We start from the raw sequence: 25,724 nt of genomic DNA on the forward strand, positions 1-25,724 counted from the left end.
GCGTCAAGCCTCACCCTTGGCCTCCCTTTCTGCCCTTCATCAAGCTGACAGGAAGGCCTGGCTGCTGTCTCCTTTGGCGCTGGAGGGGAGTCCAAACCACGCGTGGCAAATCACGTCCCGGCCCCAGTTCCTAAGCCACCTTAAAAGCCTCAAGCAGCCTCCTTGCTCTGCCCCCTCAAGCCATTCATGGACCTGCTGGGATCACCTCGCTCTCCCCATAACGCATCATCATCATCATGTGAGAAATACGCCTTACCTCAGCCTCTTGGCGGACGTGAGGCCTCATCACAGTCAACACTGGGATCAGAAGTTTTGGGGAGGGTGGGGGGACATTCTCGTCCTGTGGGGTGGTCTCACAGCAAGTACAACCCAACTGAACTAACATAGGAACGCGCATTCTCACGGACACATGCCATACTGTCCAGATGGGACACATGTGAGGCCATAAAACAAGTCTCAATTAATGAAAACAGCTCGAAATCATACAAAATGTTTTATCTGACCTCAATGAAATACAGTTAGAATTCTGTAACAGAAGTAAAGCAGTTGGGCCACCTGGGGGGCTCAGTGGGTTAAGCCTCTGCCTTTGGCTCAGGTCATGATCTCAGGGTCCTGGGATGGAGCCCACATCAGTCTCTCTGCTTGGAGGCGGAGCCTGCTTCCCCCTCTGTCTCTGCCTGCCTCTCTGCCTACTTATGATCTCTGTCTGTCAAATAATAAATAAAGTCTCTAAAAAAAAAATCTTTTAAAAAATAAAAAAAAGGGGACACCTGGGTGGGTCAGTCGGTTAAGCCACTGCCTTCGGCTCAGGTCATGATCTCAGGGTCCTGGGATCGAGTCCCACATCAGGCTCTTTGCTCAGCGGGGAGCCTGCTTCTCTCTCTGCCTCTGACTGCTTGTGCGCACTCTCTCTCTCTGACAAATGAATAAATAAATAAAAACTTAAAAAAAAAAGAAGTAAAGCAGGGAAATTCCCTGCATAAGCAGAAAAGCAAAGAATAAATCACAAGATAGACAAAAAGAGCTTTGAGATGAGTGAAAATAAACCCAAACGTATGAGCATTTTGGGAAGCAGGGCAAACAGCGCTCGGAGGGAACTCCTTCAGGCAGAGACTCCTACACAAAGAGAAGAAAGAGGACCAGTGCAAGGCCTTTCCCTGTGGGGACCAGAGAAAACAAGGACCAAACTAAAATGAAGGCCGGAGGAAGGAAATGATAACGTTTAGGTGTAACAAAAATTGACGAACCAAAAGTGGGTTCGTTGACAACTACAGCAGAATGGACACCCCTTCAGCTAGAAGGACTAAGAAGAAAAAAGACTCCGGTTTCTAAAGTCAGACATGAAAGTGGGGACACTACAACTGACTTCCAGAAATAGCAGGACTATGGGAGTGCCATGGACTGCGGCACACCAACGGGTCGGAAAAGCTGGATGAAAGAGTCCGGCACACACCATCTCCAGACTGGCTCAAGGGGACACAGAGGACACAAATACAGGAAAAGACAAATGACCCAGTTCAGAATGGCCAAGGGCTGGGTTAGACACTTCTCCAGGGAAAACATTCAAGGGCGGGAGAGCACAGAAGGAGAGGCTGGGCCTCCTAAGTCACGGGCCAACGCCAGCAAACACGACGACAAGATGCTCCTCTCCCTGAGACTGGGTGCCTGAGTTTCTTTGTCTTTGACTTTCGACAGTCCATGACGCCTCTACGTGCACATCTCTTGGACAGTCTGTGACGCGTCTACGTGCACATCTCTTTGGGGTCATTCCTTGAATTTACGGAACTTCTTGGACACCTGGATTAGTGGGGATTTTTTTCATTGATTTTGGTAAGCTTCTGGACATTCTTTCTTCACATGCTCGTTCTATGCTTTCTCTCGCCTTCGCTCTGGGGCGCATCTCACCGTGTGGGACCGTGGCTGGCATCCCACAGGCCTCTGAGGCCCGACGCACCTGTCCTCCGCACGATGATGCCCGTTAGCGACCTCCGCGCTCGCCCGCTGACTCCTCCTGACGGTTGGGCGTGTTCTCCACCCCGCAGCGAATTCTCGGTTCATTTGCGCACTGCCCAACCTCAGAATCTCTACTGGATTCTTCTGAAAATGTTTTCGCTCTTTCTTCATAGTCTCCATTTAGCGAAACACTATTTTTGTTTCCTTTGAACTTGTTCGACGTGTCTTTGGGGTTTCCCGATCATATTTTAAATCTTCATCTAGCGTGTTTGTCCCCTCAAAGACAGCTCTGCTGAACGCGTCCCTCTGTGTGTGGACTGTGTGTTTGTGACTCTTGGTCTGGAATTGTACCGGAAAACCGGACATTTTCAATCCCATGACCTGGCCGTGCTAGAAGCCAGGCCTCCGCCCGCCGGGCTTTGTCACTGTTTGTTTAGGGAGGTTCGCGCGGGGTCTGGGAGGTGCGGTTCTGGGAGGCCTGGGTCCTGTGCTGGGCGTAGACACTGAGTTTCCATTCAGTTACTTTTGTGGTGAGCTCCTGTGTGCACAGAGATTAAGGCTGGAACCAGCAAATCACCCAGCCCTTGCCAGGGGGTTTTGGGGGCAGGAGACACAACTTCATGACTCTGGTAATTTGCATGCCTGCTCTGGTTTTCACTTCCTGCTCACGCAGGGCTTCAAGGTCACCTTGATAGGAGAGATTGTCAAAATATAGATCTAGTCAGAAATACTTTGTTGGTATATGTATGTACACTAAAAAAATGTATAATCCTTAGGGAAGAGGATATTCTGAGAGAGACACTAAACTGATATGCAAAAATATTAAATAAATGAATGGCAGTGACTCACGGATGAATGAGTGTAAGGAAAACCCAAGGCCCCAAGAGGAAATACCTCCGTCAGCTCCCTCCACACCTGCCCCATGCTCTGGGGGTCCCTAGTGCCGGCAGCGACCCAGGCCCTAACCCTGCAGAGGAGGTCAGTGCCTGGGCTCGCTCTGCCTTTCCCTCCCACCTGTCCCTCCCCCACCTCTGGCAGTTGCAGGAATAGCGGGGTCTTGGTCCGTCCCTGAGCTGTAGCTCCGGAAGGCAGCACAGCCTGGACTCCAGAATCACTTAATTCACTCACCCACAGCAGCCCCTTCCCTGGGGGCGGACAGACCCCACACCAGCAGGAACCCCCTGAGGGAGTCCTGACACAGGAAGGGGGCTGAGGAGGTTCTGTGAGGCTTTCTCCAACCCGGGCCAGTTTCCACCTGTCTCACTTGGGACAGACGAGAAATTAACCGACAGTGAGAGATACCAGTCTCCTCGCGCAAGTCAGCCCTTCTGGAATTATCCGAGACGCTCACAGGGAGCCGTGTCCAGCACACAGAAAAAGCTCTTGATTTCCTGGGTGAGGCCCACGACTCCCAGAAATTCTTGCCGGGTTCTGAAATTTAACTCGAAGATGAAGGCAGCGGCTAGAAAGCAGGGAAGGGTCGGGGCAGCCCCAGCCTCGGTCCAGAATCTGAGGAGAGGAAGCAAGACCCTCTCCAGTGTGGCCCTGCCTGTGCTGAGCCCAGGAGTCTGGAGCTCCGGGTCAGGAAATGCCTCTGAGAAGCTCTGGGGGCAGCCTTCCAGCATGGAGGCATGAGCCGGCCGGGTCCCCAGGCAAACCTGTGGTAATTGCATCGAATGACCCTGCAGAGGCTCTGGAAATGGCCCCAAAGCCAAATAGCCGGTGAAGAGACCTCTACCGGGAATGGCTACGGACACGTAGAAAGAAGGGTCAGAGCTTGCGCGGCAGGAGCCAAGATCACACTCTGCCCCCACCTCGCCCCACCAGGTCCTCAGGGTTGAGTCCTCTCCTGACCGTAGGGCCGGACACAGGGCTCTCTCCCCCAGCGTCAGCCGGAGGGCTCTACCCTGCAGGAGCAGGACCTCATCACTTCTCGTCCTGCCTGGCCACTTCCGGCTGAGCCCCCGGTGAGCGAAGTCCGAGACTGGGGCTCCCTGCTGCGCAGCTCCCAGTCGTGGAACGGAGGCCCTGCCTGGGGCTCGAAGCACTGGGCATGTAGGGACCCGGATTGTCCTTGCTTTGGGTCATGAGCTGGAGGCTCTCCAAGCCAAGGGAGGCAAGCTGCTTTCCCTCCACTGAGTGCTCAGCCACTGGAGGGCCGGGGAGGCACCTCAGAGAGAGGTTCCGCCAGCAGCTCCAGAGACCCGGCTCAGAGGTTTTGCTGGGCAAGAGAAGCAGGCCACAAAGCAGATCGTTCCAATCTCTTCCCCCAAAACTGGCTTCCTCTGCAATAGAACGTGACATTCAAGCCCAAGGTCAGCGTCAGAGACAGTGCCTCTGTGGTGGAGGGAGGCGGGAGGACAGGAGGGGACCCTTGAAGATTCAGTCTCAGCTGTAGGTCAGCCCCTTTGCAGGAGCGGACCGTGGAATAAGCGGTCTGAGTCCTCACGTCAGGAAAAACAGGAAACGCTCCTGCGGCGCAGCCGGCACTGCACGGGGGCGCGTGCAGCGCACTCGGCACAGGGCGGCCCTGCCAACGCATGAGTCCGGCAGAGGCACTGGGCCGAGGCCGCCACCGAGCCTCCCCGAGCGGGGGCCGTGGGGAGAATGAAAGAACCGGACCAGGCGCTCAGTACTGAACCTGCCAACAGCAGCCCCCAGCCTGGAAAGGGGGAGCCAGGACCCGGCATTGCTACAGCATATGGTTGAAACTGTCCAGGTTTCCGCAGAAACGGAAGAGCAGGCCGAGAAGCTATGGCCCATTCTCCGCAGAGAAAGCCCACAGGACCTGCACGTCAGAGTCAGAGGTGGCCTCTCACAGGAGAAGACGCAGAACAGCCTATGAACTTGGTCAGAGAGCTAGAGGACAGCCTGCTCAGGACACGAAGGAGGCTGGGAGGCAAAGTTACACAAAGCAGAGGACATCAATAAAGAGATAGACATGGTTCTTTTTGAAAAGTTATTTTTATTAACATATAAGGTATTCTTTGCCCCAGGGGTGCAGGTCTGTGAATCATCAGTCTTACACACTTCACAGCACTCCCCAGAGCACATTCCCTCCCCAGTGTCCATCCCCCAGCCTCCCTCTCCACACCTCTCCCCCCAGCAACCCTCAGTTTGTTTTGTGAGATTAAGAGTTTCTTACGGTTTGTCTCCCTCCCTATCCCATCTTGTTTCATTTATTCCTTCCCTACCCACCACGACCCCCCACCCTGCCTCTCAGATTCCTCATACCAGGGAGATCATATGATAATTGTCTTTCTCCGATTGACTTATTTCGCTCAGCATAATACCCTCTAGTTCCATCCACGTCGTCGCAAATGGCAAGATTTCATTTCTGTTGATGGCTGCATAGTATTCCATTGTGTATATATACCACATCTTCTTTATCCATTCGTCTGTTGATGGACATCTAGGTTCTTTCCAAATTTGGCTATTGTGGACTTTGCTGCTGTAAACATTCGGGTGCACGTGCCCCTACGGATCACTACGTTTGTATCTTTAGGGTAAATACCCAGTAGTGCGATTGCTGGGTCGTAGGGTAGCTCTATTTTCAACTTTTTGAGGAATCTCCATGCTGTTTTCCAGAGTGGCTGCACCAGCTTGCATTCCCACCAACAGTATAGGAGGTTCCCCTTTCTCCGCATCCTCGCCAGCATCTGTCATTTCCTGAGTTGTTAATTTTAGCCATCCTGACTGGTGTGAGGTGGTATCTCCTTGTGGTTTTGATTTGTATTTCCCTGATGCCGAGTGATATGGAGCACTTTTTCATGTGTCTGTTAGACATCTGGATGTCTTCTTTGCAGAAATGTCTGTTCATGTCTTCTGCCCATTTCTTGATCGGATTATTTGTTCTTTGAGTGTTGAGTTTGCTAAGTTCTTTATAGATTTTGGATACTAGCCCTTATCTGATATGTCGATTGCAAATATCTTCTTCCATTCTGTCAGTTGTCTTTTGGTTTTGTTAACTGTTTCCTTTGCTGTGCAAAAGCTTTTGATCTTGATGAAGTCCCAATAGTTCATTTTTGTATAGTTCCCTTGCCCTTGGCGATGTTTCTAGGAAGAAGTTGCTGCGGCTGAGGTCAAAGAGGTTGCTGCCTGTGCTCTTCTCAAGGATTTTTATGGATTCCTTTCTCACACTTAGGTCTTGCATCCACTTTGAGTCTATTTTCGTGTGCGGTGTAAGGAAATGGCCAGTTTCATTTTTCTGCATGTGGCTGTCAAATTTTCCCAACACCATTTGTTGAAGAGACTGTCTTTTTTCCACTGGACGTTCTTTCCTGCTTTGACGAAGATTAGTTGACCATAGAGTTGAGGGTCTATTTCTGGGCTCTCTATTCCGTTCCAATGGTCTATGTGTCTGTTTTTGTGCCAGTACCGTACTGGAGATAGACATTATTCTTATAAAGAGGGAGAATCAATCGAGGGAAAGGGTAGTCACTGAAATCTAACAGTTCAACACAAAAGGTCTGGTCTCCAGCCTACACCTAAGGAGCCTGGAGATTGTCACTCCCGGCTTGGCAACAGGAGAGCAGGTGCAGACATTGAAAATTAAGAACTCGTCTTGGCTCCCTCTGAGAAGGCACAGGGTGAACAGCCCCACACCAGAGAAACGGGTGAGAAGACGGGCTTGCAAACCAGGAGCCCCCCCGAAGGCACTGAGTCCCTGGGGGAGACCTCAGGGGACCAAGTCCAGGGATAAAACTTCCATAGCTCAAGGGAGACCCACCGTGTTCTCGGAGTGAGGAACAGAGGAAAATTCCCTCCTGCTTCTGGTAGGAAAGGGAATGCCAGTTATTTGAAATACGCCTGGAGCATTCTGTCCTCCTGAGCAAAGACACGGCCTTGGGAAGAGTCCAGCCACTGTGGGGGATGAAGAGACCCTGCCCAGTCCTCTTGGCCTTCCCATCCACCCTAAGCCAGGAAAGAAAGGTCGCCAGCCGGGGCAGGGGGGCTCGTGAAGGGCTAAGGCCTCACCCTGGCGTGACAGACCCCCACAGCAGGCCATGCGCACAGCGCACCCTGCTGAGACCAGGACACTGGAACGGAGCAAGCGAGGCCCACAGCCTGACGGGGACGTGCCCACATTGGAACCCTGGAGCTGCAGCCATGACAGGGAAGGGGCCACGCAGCCTGTGGGGAAAACACCGGGGCTGTTCTGCAGATGGAGAAATAGGTGCTGAGTGGGGAATGGGCACAACGTAACTCAGAGCGGCCAAGTAGTGGAGACAGTTAAGTGTCCAGCAAGTCACTACTGGGTGAGAAAGGTCTTCTACCCACAGGACGGAGTATCATGTGGCCGTAAGATGGAAAGAAGTATGGACAGATGCTAAGACAAAATTAAGCTTCCAAACATTACTCGACGGGAAAGCAGCCTCTCCCAGAGCGTGCGACAGAATGAGGGAAATGCAGAGAGATGCCAACATATAAAGGGAATGCCAGACACAGGGGACCGGGAGATGGGGAGCGAGTCAGTGATCCGGATGGGGCATATTTTTGGTTATAAAAATGATCTGCAACTAAATATTAGTTACGGTTGTTGCACACCAAGTGTGTCTCCACTGACACACTGTGAAATGGATAAAACGGCAAACTCTGTTTTGCACGTTACATGGGTTAAAAAGCCAAGTTCTATAAAATACGACTTCCATCAGTTACAGTAAAAGAAAGTGAAGATTAAGCAGCACACAGCCCTTTGTGCCACCCTGCTCTGGTGGAAACTGATACCCCGTGGTTGGCCCACCTAGTGCCAGCCAAGTCACCAATTACAAAACACCAGGAAAGAGAAACTTCTGAGAAGCCAAAAACCTGCCCTCCGAGGGGAGGGCCGCTGAGCACTGTCCCCGCATCAGACTCACCCACTCGGTCTCTGCATCGGGAGCCCACTTCCCCACTCTGCGTCAGCCAGGACACACCTGCTCCTTTCAGAGATGGAGATGGTCAAGGAGAACAAGGTGGACATCCTGGGGCCTCCCCAGAGCTCCGCTCCCGTGACCACCACCGTGATCAACATCCAGACGAAGACACCTGTGCCCGACCACATCTCTGGTCCCTGTTCAACACCATCTTCTTGAACTGGTGCTGCCTGGGCTTCGTGGCCTTCGCCTACTCTGTGAAGGTGCGTGGGCGGGGTTGGGGCGGTGGGGGGCTCTCCCGGGAGGTGCAGGAGCAGTGAGCCCGCGGGGGTCCGCCTGGCCAGAGGGCGCGCGGGGTGTGGGAAGCCCGAGGGTGTGCGTGTGTGTACGAGTGTGAGTGTGTGCATGTGTGCGTGGGACCGCTCCCAGGGAGAGCCCAGGCTGAAGCTGCACAGGCAGGGAGGACGTGGGGATGGCAGGGTCGGCCCATGTCCCCACCGTCCCCAAGAAGTTCTCCCTCCCAGCCCAAGTGGGGACACTCCAACCTCACACTATGGATTCAGACCTCAAGTCTGGTGCAAAAGAAGCAAAAGGTACTCAAAGTCTGCTCCCCCGTGGTGGGGCGTGAGGCCAGGGAAGGGGCCGAAGCAGAGGGAGGACAAGCCCTGGGGTCTCCTGAGAGGCTGAGGCTGAGGAAGGAGAGGGAGGCCCCAGGAGGGAGGGGCCCATGGCGGCAGTTGGGGGGGTCCTGCTCAGGCTCTGGGGAATGGGAGGGTGAAGGGCAGGTGGACCCTGCTGCTCTGGGCAGGGACCACCCCGGGGTGGGGGAAGAGGCACCCGAGGACCCTGTCCTGACCCCACCCTCCATCTCTTCCCCGCAGTCCAGGGACCGGAAGATGGTGGGTGACATGATTGGGGCCCAGAATTTTGCCTCCACCGCCAAGTGCCTGAACACCTGTGCCCTGGTCTTGGGCCTCCTGCTGACCATCACTTCTATAGTTATTGTTTTCACCCGCTTATAGTTCGCACTGTCTTTCAGAATTTAAGGCAACAGATAGGGTGCTATGAGCTGCCTATGGCCAAGGACCCCATCGTCCACCACGCGCTGCTGGCCCTGCTCGGGGGCCTCTGGCCCTGCCCCTTAGCGCCCAGCCCTTTGCACTGTGTTTGCAGACCTGCCTGGCTACAGCTGAGTTCAATAAAGTGCACCTGCGTGTGACGGCGCTGTGACGTCTCCTGGGGGTGGGGGGCGCTGCCGGAGTCCCTAGCCTGCCCCGAGACTCAGCCCACTTCCCCACACCCTGCCCAGCTGTGGGGCTCTGAGGGGCCAGGGCCTGTCCTCACGTTGTGCTGGTTTCCAGCCCCCTGCTGGGAACGAGCGCGGGACCAGGGCCCTAGGATGGGGGTCCCCGACCCAAGGACATCCCGTGTCCAGAACACCCTTGGTCCCAAGGGTGGGGCTCCCTGACGCTCAGGGGTGCAGACACACTGGTGCTGGGGGGAGTGGGCAGCTCAGGGCCTGGGGGGACGACGCGGGCTCCTGTCTCTGTGGGTGCGGCTGGTGGAGACCCGCACCTCCCAGCCCCTCTGGCGGATCCAGACATGGCTGCCTCGTGCTGCTGCCTCCTCCAGCCCACCAGCTCTGTCCTCGCTCCCCTGGGGGTAGGGACAGCCCTCGAGTGGCCTGGGGGAGGGACAGAGCTCTGGGCTGTGGACTGACTGCAGAAGCCAGTCGTCAGACCTGGCGGCTTAGTCCCAGGGACAGAAAGCCTGAGCGGAAGGCCTCACTCCCTCCACCCTACCTGGCCGGGCCCTGCAGGGTGGAGCAGCTGCCCAGGGCCCCGGGGAGGGTCTCCCCGCCACCAGGGACCCTTGGGCATTGGGCGGGAGCTTTCGTCGGAGGCTGGGCTGCCCGTGGTGGGGTGGGGGCCATCCTCTGCCCCGTGCAGGAGGAGCTGGCCCCAGGCGGGTGTTCCTGTCTGAGGCCCCACAGGGGGTGGGTGGGGGACCCACTCCCACAGTCACCCTGGAGAGGCTGGAGAAGCCCGGGTGGCCACAGGCGGGTGTCAGGGTGGAAACCCCTTCTCCAGGGGCACCTTGCCCTCTGGGGCAGCCAGGCTTGCCAGGGTCCCAGCAGTGGGGCTGGGCCAGTCCCGGGGCTCCCCTTGAAGTCAGCAGCTCTTCATGCTTCCTTCCTCCCTCCCTCCCTTCTGTCCCCCCTCCCGCCTCCCTTCCTTGTATAGCAAGTGCCTGACTAATCAGAGGCACCCATTTCAGGGACAGCAATCTCAAAGAAGCAGATTGCCAGCCTCATGACAAGATAAAGTGGACACATGGGAAAGATCTTGGTAGATTTTGTACTGTTTGGGCCCAGATTTCCTGCTGTTCTATTCTGAGCTCCCTGGGGTGTCAGGTGTTCCTTTAGTCCAGCTTCCCACCCCTTTCCACCCCCTCTCCTCCGTCCAACCCCCTCATATTTCGTGGCCACAGCTGTGCTGTGTAGTTTCCAGTCTCTGATTTTAAGTTTTTTCAGGTTTGCTGGTCGTTGTAGCTGAAGGGTTTCTTGTGATCATAGTAAGAACCACCAGGGTAGGTCAACCACAACACCAGTTATTAATAAGCTGAGACTGTAGGAAACTCTTAAAGCAGTGGGGACAGTCCCAGGCTGAAAAAGACCCCAGGGCCCACCCACATTCCTAAATAGGGAAGTGGGGCAGCTACCCAGGCCCAGTTAGAGTGTCTGGGCCAGGACGCTCCTCCAGCTGGCCCTGCTATAACCGGACACTCAGGCATTGGTCCGCCCTCCGGGAGCCTGGCCAGTTCCCAACTTTGGAAACAGCAGGAAAAAGAAACTTTGGAGAAATCGAAACTACTGGGGAAGGGAGGGCCCAGAGCACAGTATAATACCCGTGTACACACCACAGGGTCTCCGTGTCCCACCATGAGCCGCGACGCCCAGCCCTTCTTCCCTGGCACCCACGCCGGCGTCCCCCCGACCTACGAGATGCTCAAGGAGGAGCACGAGGTGGCTGTGCTCGGGCCCCCCCAGAGCTCAACTCCCGTGACCACCACCGTGATCAACATCCGTGGCGAGACAGCCGTGCCCGACCACATCGTCTGGTCCCTGTTCAACACCATCTTCTTGAACTGGTGCTGCCTGGGCTTCGTGGCCTTCGCCTACTCTGTGAAGGTGCGTGTGCGGGGTTGGGGCGGTGGGGGGGGGCTCTCCCGGGAGGTGCAGGTGCCCGCGGGGGTCCGCCTGGCCAGAGGGTGCGCACGTGTGTGTGCGCTGGTGCGTGCGTGTACAGGACTGTGTGTATGTGTGCGTGTGAGTGACTGTGTACGATGTGAGCGAGTGTGTGCACGCGCGTGTGATTGCAGTGAGGCTGCAGGAGGGGGCCTGGGGATGGCCATGAGCAGCCTTTGTCCCCAGGATTCCAAGGACTTCCCCTACTGACCAGTGCTGGAAGTCACAGCCCTCGGATGCACTGGAGGCTCTAAGGCTCTCCCAGAAAGAACAAAGGAACTCACAGGAAACCGCCCCCACCCATGGCCGTAGGGTGTGAGGCCAGGGAAGGGGCCAAAACAGAGGGAGGACAAGCCCTGGGGTCCCCTGAGAGGCTGAGGCTGAGGAAGGAGAGGGAGGCCCCAGGAGGGAGGGGCCCACAGCAGCGGGGGTGGTTCCTGCTCAGGCTCCGGGGAATGGGAGGGTGAAGGGCAGGTGGACCCTGCTGCTCTGGGCAGGGACCACCCCGGGGTGGGGGCGGAGGCACCTGAGGACCCTGTCCTGACCCCACCCTCCATCTCTCCCCCACAGTCCAGGGACCGGAAGATGGTGGGTGACATGATTGGGGCCCAGACTTATGCCTCCACCGCCAAGTGCCTGAACATCTGGGCCCTGGTCTTGGGCCTCCTGCTGACCATCACGTTCATCATCCTTTTTGTCACTGGATCGCTGATGATTCCGCAGATGATTTCCGAGATGGTCAGACAGTATGGAGGCTACTAGGAGCTGCCCGTGGCCTGCGGCTGTCCCCCAGGCTGCAGCCTTTTCTGTCCGCGTCAGTCTACTGTTGCAGTCAATAAAGCGCTTGTGTGTGGGGTGCCGCGTTTTCACAGATTCCCCATCCTGCCTCTGAGAGCATGTGCCCCACTGCCCCCCTGTACTCTGCTCTGTGTTACGTGTAGGGCGGGTGGGCTTGGGCTGAGGCCTGGCCTGTATCTGACTGCCAGCGGCGGCAACACATGGACGTTGGTTTTAGGTCGAGCTCCCTCTTGCCAGAGGTCTGCTGTCCTGTGGACCCACTGTGCCCCAGGAGCGGTCCCCATCAACCCCGCCCATGTACACACCCGGAGTGAAGCCGCCCCGGGGCTGTGCGGGGCCGCCCCAGCGCTGCCAGGCCCAAGTCCTGACCGGCTGCTCTCCGCAGGGTCTGGGGGTGCCCCTCCCACCGCGGCTCATCCCCACTACCACCGCGATGTCTCTGATCGCGGAGGGGGCGGCTCTCCCGCGGGCGCCTGAGGAGGTGGGCGCCCCTCCCCCGCACTGGGACTGGCCGCGGGCTGTGTCCTGAGCACGGGTGACTTCGGGCTCCTGCGGTGGACGGGGTCCAGGCTTCTCCGGGCTTCACTCCATCCCGGCCGAGCTCAGCGCGGGTCGCAGAATCCGGGCCCGCGGAGCGCCTCTGCGACGGGAGGGGACGGTCTTGGCCTGGACGGGACGCGCACCCTGGGTCTGTGTGCGGCCTCCCTCCAGCCCCGGATCCCCAGCTCCGCAGCCTGGCTCCCGCGGCCCCTGCCGCGCCCGGAGGCCTTCTCCGGGTCTGGAAACCCAGAGATCCGAGAGGACTGGTGGACCCCGGGCCCAGCCTAGGATGTAAAGCTTTTTGTCCTGCACCTGCGGCCCCGAGTCACGCGCAGCGGCCGCCAGTCTCCCGCCGCCACCGCCTGCGCTCAGCCTCCGCCTTCTCGGTGGGACGAGGCGGCCGCGTCCGTCAGGGCCGCCGGGCCAATGAGGGCAGAGCCCAGACCAAGGAGGCGAGAGTCGAGCCCAGCCAATGGGAGCACAACTCAGCCCAAGAGAGCCCGTCACAGCTCAGCCAATGGGAGCACCACCCCGCCAAGGACAGCACAGTTCAGCCAATGAGAGCCGAGCCCAACCAAGAAGCGCTGATCACAATTCAAGTAAAGAGAAGCCACTATGCTTGTGGCTTCCAGTTCTCTCCAACGGACTTCTAGTCTGAGCCTCCCAACTCTACCCCCTCTACCTATAAAAGAACTTTGCTCTTTTCTGGGGACTTATCTATGGTTCTGCCCTAGCTTGCTTTTCCAGAATTGCAATTTTCTGCTATTCCCAGATAAACCCTTTTGCTGGTAAAATAACTGGCAGTTTTATTTTTAAGTTTAACAACCCAATTCCAATGCGTGGGGGACTGCCCAGAGAGTACTAAGCAAATGCTGGACACCAGCAGTGTGGTCAGTATCTAAACAGGGGTAATGTCAGATCCCACAGGTTAGGGTTCAGCTTTAGGAGACTGTCCCCCTCCCCCCACTTCCGGTGCCACGCACAAGTCGGGGTTGTCACCTGTGCTTCTGACCCAAGTGGCTATAAATCCGAGGTTCCTGTGACTTCTTGGTTCTAGTCATTCGCCAGAGTAGCTCACAGAACTCAGGGAAACATTTCACTTACTAGATCCCCAGCTGGTTAAGGATCCAAGTGAGGAACAGCCCAACAGACATGCCCAGGGTGAGGTCTGGGGAAACGTTCGAGGTCCTGCCAGGCAAACCCCTCTCCCCGGGTCTCCACGTGTTCCCCATCCCGAAGTTCTTAAAACCTTGTCCTTGGGGCTTTATGGAGGCTTCATTACTTAGCCACAGACTGGCTAACTCATTGGTCTTTGGCGACGGAACCCAGTCTGCAGCCCCGCTGCCAACCCCGGAGGTCACAGGGTGACAATGGGTCCTAGGAATCATGGCAGGCCCAAGTCAAACTCTCTGTGGGGGCCCTGGTTTTTGTCCTCCAAAATTTGTATCTTGAAATCTTAATGCCCAAAGTGTTGGTAGCAGGAAGTGGGGGCTTTGGGAGGTAATTGGGTCATGGGGGCGGAGCCCTCATGTTGTTATCAGAGACCCACAGAACTCCCTAGCCCATGAGCACACACTGAGAAGTTAGCGGAAGGCAACCAGGAAGAGGGTCTCACCAGAACCTGCCCATGCTGGCCCCCATGGGACTTCCTGCTTCCAGACCTGTGGGAAATAAATTTCTATTGTTTATGAGGCACCCATTCTGTGGTACTTTTTGTAACAACCACAGCTGAGGAAGACAGGAGGTTGGGGGACAGGAACTGGAGGTCTCTTGTGAGGTGGGGGAGCCCTTCTGTCGGTATGTGAGCTGGGGGTCCGCAGTGAGGTCTTGCCCCTTGTTGTAAATGTCAGTGGTGTACGGGTGGCATTGACAGCGGAGGGCCCTCCAGAGGGAGCCCAGAACAGAGCCCTGAGCTCATCCTTCCAAACCTCGGAGGACCGGGGAGGGCAGCAGGAACCAGCCACTGAGTCTGAGAAGCAGCTGTCTGGCGGCGAGGGCGGTCGGACGCACAGCAGAGCTCAGAGAGAGCTGGGGGCAGCACCAGACAGCGGCGGTACCGCTGGTGCTGGGGTCCCCCCCACCCCGCTAACCCCCTCCATGACGCAGCCCTGCTTCCCTCCTGCTGGGGCCGGTGAACTCCCACCAGCAGAGGGGCAGGGACGTCTGGGATGCCAAGGCTGGACGCTGGTGAGCCGAGGAGATCCCGGGATGGCCAAGCCCGAACTCTGGGTTCTGGGGACAGAGCCCAACCCTGGGGGGTCTGCAGCCCTCCTCCGCAGCTGAGGCGACACGTCCCCACCCGCAGCCCCGAGATGGCCCCTCCGACTCCTATTGGCCGCGGGGCAGGGGCTCGGCGGGGGCTCCGGGGCTGGCGGCGGGGCGGGGCCGCGCTCTCTGCGGCGCGGGGCTGTAATTTGTTGTTATATTTAGCGGGCGGCGCGGGGCCGGGCTTCGGGAGGGGGCGGCGGGGCTATAAGCGGCCCGGGGCGCCCACCCTCGAAGCGGGAGCCGGAGCGAGGAGGAGACGGCGCTGGAACCCATGGACACGTCGTACCCCCGCGAGGACCCCCGGGCCCCCACGGCCCACAAGGCCGACGGCGCCGCCCACACGGCCCTCACCCTGGGGGCGCCCAGACCCCCACCTCGAGACCACTTGATCTGGTCGGTGTTCAGCACGCTCTACCTGAACCTGTGCTGCCTCGGCTTCCTGGCGCTGGCCTACTCCATCAAGGTGGGCCTGGGGGGGGGGGGGGGGGGGGGTGACTCCCCCACGGGGGGGGGGGGGGGGGGGGGGGTCTGGGGGTGATACTCCATCCAGGTGGGCAGGCAGGAGTCTCTCCGGAGGGGGGTTGCTTTTTTGGAGGGCCCCAGAGGCGCGTGGGGGGAGGGGCTCTCCAGGGGGTGACGGCTGTGAGAAGGCCACTCCCTTAGCCAAGCAGTGGACAAGCTCTTTGCCTCATGAGGGCTTCTCCGTTGAGGCAGGGCTATGGTCCCTAGGGAGGGTCTAGTCCATCCAGAAGAGAAGAGAGGTGGTGGGGGGCTACCCAAGGGGGTCTCTTTCATCGAACGGCTTTTCGCATGCTGGGGGCTCCTACGACAAAAGCCCTCCAGCTTCTCCTCAGGGTCCTCCGCATCCCAGGACTCTCCACCCACAGAGGGTCCTTGGAGGCTGAGGATGGCCCAGGATGGCCTCCGGGTCCACAGGAGGAATGGGAGGAGGCAGGGCCAGGGCACGTAGAGACCTGGCCCTGCCCCTGGTCCACAGGCCCGGGACCAGAAGGTGGCTGGAGACCTGGAGGCAGCCCGGCGTCTGGGGTCCAAAGCCAAGTGCTACAACATCCTGGCCATGATGTGGGCGCTGGTGCCACCACTGCTGCTCCTGGCGCTGGTGGTGACAGGCGCGCTACACCTGTCCCGGCTGGCCAAGGACTCCGCTGCCTTCTTTAGCACCAAGTTCGATGACTCGGACTATGACTGATAGGCTGGGCCTTGTCCACGTCCTGACTACGGACCCTGACCCCAGGACCAAATCCCAGGGCCCTGCTCTGGGGACTCCACCCTGACCCCCTGGAACCCTATCTCCACCATCCCACCGTGGGCACCTAATGCTGACCCCAAAGATCCCTTGTTTGGACCCCAGTGGCCTCAACTCCAGCCCTGATGGTCCTGCTCCCCTACCTCCTTGTGCCCAGGCTGGACCCTCCCTCCTCATACCAGACTCATTCAGGCTTGGTTTCATAATTAAAAGCACCTGGTTCCAGAAGGTGTCTCTTGGGCTTTTTGCTGGGGTGGGAGAGGGTTTCTTCCTGAGAGGAACTACCCTGGGGACCACGAAAACTAAATCCCCCTGGACTACGCAGCCTGATGCTAGGATGACTGGTTCTGTCTGCTGGGCCCTGCCCCGACTGCTGCCCTCACTTGGCACTGGGAGGCTTGTGGCTTCTGGGGTGGGGACGCCTGCGTATTTTAGAATGAAGTCCGGGAACTCGGGCTTTTGATCTCTGCTGCCCTGCTGGGCACTGTGGTTTAGTGGCCTCTCTTCCAGAACATGTGTGCCCTTCCCTATCTGGGAGTGCACTTGCGTTAAGCCGGAGCCCCGAAGGGGACATCGCTTGTCCTTACCCTGCATGTTTTTGTTGGTGGGTCAGGCGAGGGCCAGCCTCCTTCTCTGGGTCATTCTGTCTGTCCCTATGATGCCTGCATTCCTTTAGTTTTCGGTCCCCACTGTGGGTTCCCTCCCTCCTGGCACAGGGAGGCTGGACACAAAGACACACAAGCCCACAATCATGACCCTCGCACACATACCTCACACACACACGGAGTTGGGCAGGGAGTGAACACGGCGGGGGGCACCTTCTGAGTATTCTTGGGGCCGGGCACATGTCCTTGTACCCCCCACCCCCTTGTGCACCTTCTCCCCCCTCCCGGAAGCCGGCAGAGCCTGGCAAAGATGGGGTTTGCTTGAACACATGCACACACCCTGTGTGGCTGGGACCAAGTCCCTTAGGTCTCTCTGTGGCCGGCCCAATGACAGGGCAGGCTAATTGCAGGGGCCTTAACAGCAGGGCGGTCGGGGTTTTGAGTACCCCACCCAGGGAGCCCCCTTTGCCGGCCCATCTGCCTGGGCTGGGTGTGGGGGTCTGTCCAGCTGCTACCCTTGGAGCCTCAGAGCACCCCCTGTTCTGTGACAGCCAATAGCTGGCCTAGCTGCGCACACGGTGTGCGAGCAGAGGTGGCATCCCGGCCACGCAGCAGCAGCAGCAGCAGCAGCGTCCCAGCCCCGTGCCGGAGTGATCACCGCTCCAAGCCAGCCAGTGCAGGCAGGGGTGTGGTGCCTAGGGCCTGGGGCCAGAGGTGGTGCACTGGCCCATGCTGGGTGCTGCTCCCACACTGGACCAGGGGTAAGGGCAGTGTGCCAGTGCTGGGACAGGATGGACACAGCACCAATCCTGTGCTCCAGGTTTGGCTCATGAAGGGGACAACCGGGGCTGGATGCATGGGTTGGGAGTGGGGATCAGCTTGTGTGTGACCAGGTACATGTCCCTAAGCATGGGATGGTCTGCCGGTCACTACATCTGGTGTGGGGAACAGAGACAGTCTGGCCTGTGCCCAGTGCCAAGGACACAGAGCGTGTCGGTGGCCCACCCTCTCCCAGGCCGTCTCCTGGGCAGGCTGAGGGGCCCTGATCAAGTTGAGGCAGTGGGCTGCCACGGACCCCTGACCATCCATGCTAGCACTCGTGCCCCACCACCTTGCCACGGTCCCCCAGAGGGTCAGCTCTCTCTGTGCCCAGGTGCAGGCACACATGTGTGGCCTGTGGGCAGTAGTGTCAGGCTGTGTGCACCTTGTGAGGGCGGGGTCCCCCACCAGCCCACCTGTGATGTCTGTGCCCACACCTGCTCCAGGGCTGAGGGAACAAGCCTCTGCTCTACAGGCATGGTCCCGGCTGCCACACCCCGCTCTCGCAGGTCGGCCTCAGCTTTTGCCCCACAGCCGACCGTTGAGGGAGAGCCCTGGGCACCCGGACAAGCCCTGCCAAGGTGCTGGCTTCAGGCTCTGAGGCCACCTGCTCTCAGGGACCAGCACTGATATCCACGCGGATCTGCAGCTGGGCCGGCAGAGCTCCCTTAGAGGCCATCCTTCCTCCCGCGTGCTGCTCCCCATGGTGAACCAGACACGAGCCTCGGGGTCCCTGACGCCTCCACCCCACTCCTTCCCCACTCCCACATGGCTCTGTCCGTTACAGCTGGGATGCCCAGTGTCCGCTTCCTGGAGAACTTGGACCAACTCTCCACCAAGAACGGAGGGAGAACAGGGGAGGAGGGCGGGAGACCCACCATATGAGCATGTGACTGCACTTCCCGACCTGCCCTGTCCACCAGGCAGCCCTCCTGTTCGGAGGGAAGGAGACCACCAGCTCCTGATGGCAGATGCACTTGTCCCAGCATGGGATTTTAATTCCTCAGGCAGACTTGGCGCAGGCGGGTGACCTCATCCAAATCCTGGCAGCAGCACCATCTCACCTCCTTCTCAAGAAACCCCCAAGGACCCCAGGGGGATGTGCCAACCAAGGAGCTGAGGCCCCAGGCGGAGAGGCAGCCTGTTGGACAGATGGGCCCAGGCCAGTGGCCTTCAACCCACGTACCCTCGGCCCCAGTCCTTCTGGCTGGTCAGAGGGAAGATGTGGGGTCCTGTTCTGCACCCCACCCCCTCTCTTCTTAGCTGAGGAAAGGCTCGTGGCGGGGACTCACTGAAGTTGCCGCAGGGCTGGAGGAGCCATGCACTGAGGAGCTGAGCGCACCTGGATTCAGCCATGCCTGACCTCGTCTGTATGACACATGAAGTTCCTTTCTGGTCTGTAACTGAGAGTCCCAGGGAACCCACGGGGGACCGTGCCTCATGCTCCCTGCCCTGGCTACCCTCCCCATTTCTGCCTTCTCCAGAGAGCTGCCCGCCACACCCTGGCCCCACCCTGGGGTGTCCTGGGGAAGGGTACAGGTGCAGGTGTCAGCCCAGACAGGCAGGTGCAGATGTGGCTGAGTGGGAGGCCACGAGGAAGCTGCCGGCCAGGGAGGGTTAGGCTGGGGAGGGGTTCAGGCTAGAGGCGGACCATCCTCAACTTTGGGCCAATGAATTTAGACTTTCCGTGGAGCCTGTGAGCCTGGCTGCCAGGTGGAGAGTGGGTGGGAGGAAGGGGATCAGCAGGCCATGAGGGTGGAGGCTGGCTGCAGCCAGCTGGGGGTACCCACAGAGGGAGGCCAGATCCGAGGACCCAGGAGACAGCCCCGCAGCCCAGGTTGTTCAGGTGCAGTGCCCACGACCCACGACGGCGCCAGGGTGAGGGCCCTGGTGGGGATGGAGGAACCAGCCGTGTCCCGTGGGGTTCCTGTGGGTTCGGGGCCGGTGCCTAGCATCTTCAAAAATTCTCCTAGGAAACTCTTGGAGCAGAACTTGCTGCCTCTGGGACTGACCTTTGTATCCGTCCAGCTGAGCAGGGAAAGGAGACTTTGTGCCCTGCAGGGAGAGGAGGGCACCTGGAGTGGGGGCCCATGCCTGGGGGTTACCCTCACCCTGGTGGTTCACCTGCTCTGCACCCCTGGGGGAGTCTGGGCTGCTGCCTACCTGGGAGCAGGGGGAGGCGAGTGTGTGTTGGCCACAGCTCAGCCTCCAGGGGTGGGGCCCAGGGTGCAGCCCGGGCTTTGACCTCAACTGTCACGCAGCCCTTGGAGAAGGAGAAGTCCAGCTTGTTCCCCTGGTAAGAGAGGCCACGGATGCACACTCCAGACACCCCGGCCAGACATATGGGGTCGAAAGTCACGCCAGCACTGGTGATCCTGGGGGGAGGGGAGACGTTCATGAGAGCGGGCAGTGGGGAGAGGGATGGGACTGCTCTCGGCCAGACATGCACTCACCGGAACCCTGTGAATCCGAAGAGTGCGGCTTGCAGGAAGCCCCCCATGCCTGTCAGGAAGTTCACAGCGCCCGACCCGTCTGCATTCTCCGTCCACACCTGCATGTGCCAAGGCAGTTAGTGGCCGGACTCCCGGGATATGGGCCCCCGGGAGCTGCTGCCCCTGCTTCCAAGGGTCAGGCACGTGTCCCCAGGGACCTGCCCCTGCTGCGCTCCCACTCCTGACCCCCAGGGCCACAGCGGGAGGTGGGTGTGTACCTCCCCCCAACCAGGCACACAAGCATGTGAGTTGACATGGAGACCCAGCTACCTTGAAGGGCTCAGCTATGTGGGCAAAGCATCTCTCCAGGAGGTCCCGCGCCCGCCAGGGGTCCTTCAGCTCCATCCAGCCCACGGCAAACATACTCTGGGGTCAGAGGTCAGAGGACATGTTGGGGCAAAGCCCACCACATGGGGAGGGGAGACTGAGGCTAGTGGGGGAGGGCTGGGGTTATTGTGAGGACCGCCACCCCGCTCCCCTGCAGTTTCCTTACCCAGGTCATGGCAGGGCCCCTTGGAGATGTCACAGCCTCATAAATCTCCAGGTTTTTCCTGCGAATATGAGGACTCAGGTGGAAAGGGACGGGGTAGCCCAGGAGCACGACGTCAGCCTGCTTCACCTCCTCTCCTGGGGAGGGATGGGTGCTGCTGACGCAGGTGGGAGCAGGAAGGGGGCGCTGCTCCATCAGGTAGGGGACGGCCAGGGCGGACACAGGTCCCGTGGGAGGCATAAAGGGGCCCTGAGGTAGCTCCCAGTGCACTCACCAGGCTGGTACCCATCAAACTCAGGGTGGAAGTTCTGCTTCGGGTCAAAGGGCACCTTGATCTTATCAGCCACTGCCAGCCATTCGCTGGGGACAGGCTGACCCAGGTCCTGGGCCAGGGCAGCAGCAAAGCGCAGGCTGGGGCAGAGGCAGGGAGAGGGTATGGCCTGAGTCCTCCCAGCTGGGCCTCTGCGTGGTGGAGGTTTGGAAAGGGGTTGTGGTCTGACCTGTTCTGGACCAGCACGTTGGTGTATACAGAGTTGTTGACTCCTGAATGGTATTCGTCGGGGGGCATGACTCCTGGGCACACAAGTGCAGGATGGTGCTTAAGTGAAGGGTCCTAGGGACCTGCCCCTGATGCCAGTAGCCAGTGTGGGCCTGGCCTCATCAGGTGCTGGAGATCCCATGCTAAACTGAGGACCACACCTGGCCCACCTACTCTCCCTGCCACAGCTGTCCATGCCTCTCCCTTCTACCACTCACCCTCTCCTGGGACCAAGCCCCCTCCCCACGACTATCCCGCCCTCCTCGAGCCCTCACCCTTCAGGTGGTACATTCCCTCCTCAGGGCTCCACTCCACTCGGCTGCACCAAAACTCAGCCACAGCCCTGACCACATCCCAGCCACCAGCCTCTCGGAAGAGCTGCACGTCCTGGGGGAACAGGAGAAGCTGGGACAAGGACCACGTCATTGGTTACTAAATTTCTTGCCAGTGCCCACCCTTCTGAGTGCCCAGAAGTGAAGGTCTGGCCCCAGATAACAAGTCATGGTGGGGGTAGTGGAGCACGGCCCCGCTGGATGGGGGGGTCCTACCTGGTGGGCATGGCATTCCCTCACCTGGGTGGCATGGTAGTACAGCTGGAAGGCCAATGCCACAGCTCCATTGATGTGAATCTCCTGCGTCCCATAAATGTCCTCAGGGCAGACCTCCAGACCAGAACCCGCACTCTCCCAGGCAAACTTGGCTCCCTGAGATGTTGGGGGCACGGAGCAGACCTGACTCTTCTAGGGCCTTGGGGCACAGGGACGGCCCACCCACTTCCCAGTGCTCTCCCCACCCAGAGAGGAGCCTGAGGCGATGGATGCAGGCCTAGGAGGGAGGTGGGGACATCAGGTCCTTCAGGGACTCCACAGGGTGGGTGCCTAGGCCCCCTCACCTGGTAACCCAGCTTCCGGGCATTGTCTAGGGCCCCGCCCAGGGTCCGGACACGGTACTCCAGGAGCGCCCTGGCGGCCTCTGGGTGGAACATCAGGATGTTTGGGAACATCCAGAGATCCTGACAGCGAGTGAGGAAGGGCCCCATGTTCAGAGCTCTCACACCCTTCTGTCTCTCCCCCTGCCCACATGCTGCCTTGGCCAGAGCCAGCGCTGCTCACGCCGCCTCCCTGAGAGCTCCTGTCTCCGTCCAGCTTCTCCCTGTGCTGCCCACCCTGGGTCCACCCTGGGCCCCCCACACCTGCCCACCCCATATCCCAGCCTCCAGACTAGGTGCTCTTTGGGTCTGGTCCTCAGCAGGCACCTGGGTCCCCCCGGGAGCTCAGGCCAGAAGCTGCGTGGGTGGCACCACGGTCCACTAGCTGCCTGACCTGGAGTGAGTGACTCAGCCTCACCAGGGTGGGCCACAGCACTGGCCTCCTGAGGCGTCTGATGAGCGGGGGTAGCAGCTCGGACCCTCCCACGCTCACGGACACCGAGCCCCAGGCTCTCCTGGCTCCCACTCCTGTCCAAGTCCCCACCCTCCTCTGCCCATGCTCCCCTCAGCAGCCACGAGGGCCCTCCCAGAGTACACCTTTGGGAGCATCACTCCCCAGTTCAAGTCTCCATGGCTCTCACAGCCCCCTACAACGGCTCTTCCTCCTTCTGCCCCTGCAGATGCCCCGCACCCCTCAGCTCTGCTGTTTGTACCCTCTGACCCCTTTGCCTGAATCACTCTTTTCCACCAAACGTCCATATATTCTTTGGTTGAGATTCCACCTCCTCCAGGAAGCCTTCCCTTCTGCCATGGCCTCTGTGCTTCCTCAGTTCACACCATCCCAGGGAGGGCAGAGATAGCAGCTCGTCTGTGCCCTTAGCCACGGCACCGTCTGTACCCGTGTGCCGCCCAGTCTGTGGCTGTTGTGTGCCGGGGGTGGACTGGTGCATACCTGGTCCCAGAAGACGTGGCCCCAGTAGCATTCCTCTCGGCTCCCGTTGGATAGGCCCCCAGGGCTTAGGCCGTGGCAGGTGTATCCTGGGGCCCCGGGCTGGGGCAGCGCACTGAGCAGGTAATAGAGGGCACCACGCAAGGCCTGGCGCAGGGGTAGGGGCCCCAGCACATCCAGGCCACAGCCAGCCCAGAGCTGGGCCCAGGCCTGGGCATGGGAGGGGTACAGAGCGCCTCCCGCCTGCAGCCGCAGGGCCTCGGTAAGGCAGGCTCGGGCCTCAGCCTGGCTGCCCCCCACCACAGTCAGGAACTCCCAGGTCCGGTCTTGCTCTTTCTCCCCAAGCGTCAGGGCCGGGGGCACTGGTGTCCACAGCATGTGTACCTCCTGCTGGGACCCTCCAGGTTGCTCCGGGGTTAGCGTGCGGCCATAAAGATACCTGCAAGAGTGTGGCCATGTCTAAGGGAGCAGCTCCCTCCTTGGTCTACCTGGCCAGGCATGACCCCCTCCTCACCGGGCTCCTTGGAAGTCAGGACCCAGATGCAGGCCCAGGTCTGGGCTTTCTGGGGAGAAGGTGGACCGCAGCAGCACCGTGACGGGGCAGTCCCCCACGGCCACACGGGAGATGGACACACTGAAAGCCATGACGTGAGGCAGCACGCGGTGGGCGTAGATGCGCTGGGAGGCCCGGAAGCTGGGGCCCTCTAGGGTGTGCAGAAAGGAGCCTGGGAATGGGTGGCGGGGGTGTGTGTGTGTCAGGGCAACCTGCAGGCCCCACTGAGGGCCAGTGAGGACGGTTACAGAGCTCCTCGCCCCTCAGGGAGGTGGAGCCGCCCTCTGAGCGCCAGCCGCCGTGTCTGGAGAGCTCCAGTGGCACAGACGACAGAGGACACCAAGCTTGCCCGGGTTCAGGAGGCCTGTAGGGCTGAAGCCCTCCTTTTCTCTGTGAGTTGGGCATCCTGAGTTGGAAGGTGGCAGGATGGGGCTGCCATCCCGTCACCTGGAACAATGGCTCAGGTCGGGGAGCAGGGCGGTGCTGGTTACCTGTGTTAGTGTCCAGGACAAAGGTCTCTGTCAGCTGATCTCCTGTGTCTCCAGGGACCTCCAGCTGGACATTGAGGGGACTTGGCAGAACGGCCCGGTGTGTGTCCCCGCTAGCCCCATTGTACACGCCACTCACATGCAGTGTGTCATGATACACACGTGTGCCCAGGTATGTGTTGGTCATGGTGGCCAAGAGCCGGGGGTCACCGGGCAGAGAATGGGCAGTGAATATGGTGGGGTCCTCACTGGCATCCTCCATGGAAAGCCTTGCTCAGCAGAGTGGCCTGTTAAAGGGGCAGTCAGTGGCCCCCACAATTGGCTGGGCCTCCCTCTTTTGACTGTCTGTAAAGTCCCAAGCCCCCTTCCTCCCACCCCACAGCTTGGCTGATGCCTGGGATAGCTGGTGGGGAGGGTGTGGGCCTCCTGGGCAGCTCCGATTTCCACCGACTCCACTTTTGAGCCCCCCAGGAAACACTTTCCACCCTAAGAGATGCTCAAACTCCTGACAATGATCTCCAGACACCCAGCTGGGTCCCCAAACTCCCACCTTCCAGCTCTTTCCAAGCCATACCCCCACGAGCCCCGACCTGTCAGTGGGGAGTGATGAGGCCTCCGTCTTCCGCACCGTGGTCCTCAGGAAGGCCGGCTTGGGAGAGGGGGTGCATGTGCCGCAGCCCGGTCCGGGGCCGTCGGGGCGGTGGGGGCGGGGGTGGGGTGGGGTGGGGGCGGAGGCCAGCGGTCTTGGGCCGGGGCGCGGCAGGAGCCGGGGCTCCGGGAGGCAGGCTGGGGAGGGTCTGGGGCTCACCGCGGCCCTGTGTGTCCCCAGGCTTCAGCCCGCTCCGCGCGGCCCCTCCACGGCAAAAGGACACTCAGCTCGCCACCGCCCCGTCGCCGGAAGGCCTTGCGGTCCCGCCCTCAGGGCCGCGCAGGGCGGGACAACCGGGCCCCCACCCCCGGGGCGGGGCAGCTGGCGGGCGACCTGCCGCGCTGGTCCGTGCGCAGACCCAGTGCTGCCGCTGCGCGGGTGGCGCTCGCGGGAAAGTGCGCGGGAGGCACAGTTTGAACTCGGACCCCAAGGAGGTGTCCAGGGACGGGTACGAGAGGGGCAGGGCCTTTGGTCGGCGCTTGCCCCGCTCTGGCGTTGTTTCCTCCGTCTCTCCGAGAGCTTCCGTGTCCCCCCTTCGGAGAGGTGGCGACGCGGTCCTCCAGGAGCCGTCCCTCCCTTGGCTCTGGCCCCACCCTCTGACTCTCTGGGGCCTCTGCTCTCAGACTTGGTTCCCCACCTGCCCATGCGGTCATTCCAGAGCTGGGTCCTGGGCCCTGGGCCCCTCTCCTTGCCTCTCTGCCCTGCCTGTGCTCTGACCACCGGGCTCAGCCAGAGACACTCAGAGTCAACATACCCTTTGGAACCAGCTCTACTTGCCACCTCCCCCAGTACAGGTGTTGGAAACTGTGGGGGACCAGCTGCTCAGGCCCCTCCTGGCCCCACACCCATTTCCACCCAGCGAGTCCTGTGGTTCTGCACTGGCCAAGGCTTGCCAGCCCTCCCCATCCCCACTGCAACCTCTGAGACCAAGTCGTCCTCTTGGATAAACACGGCCCTCACCTTGTGCTTCTCCTCTGCCCTCTATAGTCTTGGTAACACTGGGCCACAGCCACCCCAAGACTGACTGGGTGGGACTGTGCCTTCGGCTCGGAAGCCTGCAGTGATGCCCACCTCATGGGGAGGACGGGCCAGCCAGCATCCCTGAACTTGCCCTGACCCCTTGCCCTAGTGTCCGGTGCCCCACTAGCTTCCCTGCTGCTTCTGCAACAGTCCAGGCATGGACTGAATGTGTGCCCCCAAATCCATCAGTGGAAATCTAATCCCCAATATGACCGTATTTGGAAGTGGGGCCTTTGGGAGGTAATTGGGTCAAGAGCTGTCAAGA

The 25,724-nt window shown here is 59.7% G+C and overlaps 3 protein-coding genes and 1 pseudogene across 6 annotated transcripts; 3 read left to right on the plus strand and 1 right to left on the minus strand.

The window, feature by feature from the left end:
- Positions 1–7,536: 7,536 nt before the first annotated feature.
- On the plus strand, positions 7,537–8,925 carry LOC116880571 (annotated as a pseudogene).
- Positions 8,926–10,712: 1,787 nt separating this feature from the next.
- On the plus strand, positions 10,713–11,844 carry LOC116880570 (interferon-induced transmembrane protein 1-like). The gene is made up of 2 exons (XM_032879871.1): positions 10,713–10,998; positions 11,626–11,844. Exons 1-2 carry the CDS (start codon positions 10,750–10,752, stop codon positions 11,815–11,817), a joined length of 441 nt encoding a protein of 146 aa, XP_032735762.1. The 5' UTR covers positions 10,713–10,749; the 3' UTR covers positions 11,818–11,844.
- Positions 11,845–14,836: 2,992 nt separating this feature from the next.
- IFITM5 (interferon induced transmembrane protein 5) lies at positions 14,837–16,150 on the plus strand. The gene is made up of 2 exons (XM_032879873.1): positions 14,837–15,124; positions 15,659–16,150. The coding sequence occupies exons 1-2, from the start codon at positions 14,933–14,935 to the stop codon at positions 15,869–15,871; spliced, it is 405 nt and encodes a 134-aa protein (XP_032735764.1). The 5' UTR covers positions 14,837–14,932; the 3' UTR covers positions 15,872–16,150.
- A 2,236-nt stretch (positions 16,151–18,386) lies between these two features.
- Positions 18,387–24,445, minus strand: PGGHG (protein-glucosylgalactosylhydroxylysine glucosidase). Of its 4 annotated transcripts, none has more exons than XM_032879875.1 (14): positions 24,381–24,445; positions 23,794–24,077; positions 23,264–23,474; positions 22,753–23,188; positions 21,765–21,884; positions 21,445–21,576; positions 21,148–21,277; positions 20,835–20,907; positions 20,609–20,745; positions 20,338–20,471; positions 20,115–20,210; positions 19,806–19,903; positions 19,516–19,718; positions 18,388–19,407 (listed from the first exon to the last, which is right to left on the minus strand). In XM_032879875.1, exons 2-14 carry the CDS (start codon positions 24,050–24,052, stop codon positions 19,322–19,324), a joined length of 2,115 nt encoding a protein of 704 aa, XP_032735766.1. In that variant the 5' UTR covers positions 24,053–24,077; positions 24,381–24,445; the 3' UTR covers positions 18,388–19,321. The 4 variants fall into 4 exon arrangements, with proteins under 4 accessions (XP_032735768.1, XP_032735766.1, XP_032735765.1 ...); XM_032879874.1 differs by having other exon boundaries at positions 19,516–19,727; XM_032879876.1 differs by having other exon boundaries at positions 18,390–19,407; positions 19,516–19,727; positions 21,148–21,259.
- Positions 24,446–25,724: the final 1,279 nt, after the last annotated feature.

Source organism: Lontra canadensis, unplaced genomic scaffold, assembly GCF_010015895.1.
Source record: "Lontra canadensis isolate GAN:19392208 unplaced genomic scaffold, GSC_riverotter_1.0 scaffold66, whole genome shotgun sequence".
NCBI lineage: Eukaryota > Metazoa > Chordata > Mammalia > Carnivora > Mustelidae > Lontra > Lontra canadensis.

Excerpts from the sequence above, each read along its gene's own strand:
- IFITM5 (XM_032879873.1), top strand. The coding sequence starts at position 14,933 with ATGGACACGTCGTACCCCCGCGAGGACCCCCGGGCCCCCACGGCCCAC. Across the intron at positions 15,125-15,658 it reads CGCTGGCCTACTCCATCAAG|GCCCGGGACCAGAAGGTGGC; the intron begins GTGGGCCTGGGG and ends CCTGGTCCACAG.
- PGGHG (XM_032879874.1), bottom strand. The coding sequence starts at position 24,052 with ATGGAGGATGCCAGTGAGGACCCCACCATATTCACTGCCCATTCTCTG. Across the intron at positions 23,475-23,793 it reads TGTCCTGGACACTAACACAG|GCTCCTTTCTGCACACCCTA; the intron begins GTAACCAGCACC and ends ACCCATTCCCAG. Across the intron at positions 23,189-23,263 it reads CCTGACTTCCAAGGAGCCCG|GTATCTTTATGGCCGCACGC; the intron begins GTGAGGAGGGGG and ends ACACTCTTGCAG.
- LOC116880570 (XM_032879871.1), top strand. The coding sequence starts at position 10,750 with ATGAGCCGCGACGCCCAGCCCTTCTTCCCTGGCACCCACGCCGGCGTC. Across the intron at positions 10,999-11,625 it reads CCTTCGCCTACTCTGTGAAG|TCCAGGGACCGGAAGATGGT; the intron begins GTGCGTGTGCGG and ends TCTCCCCCACAG.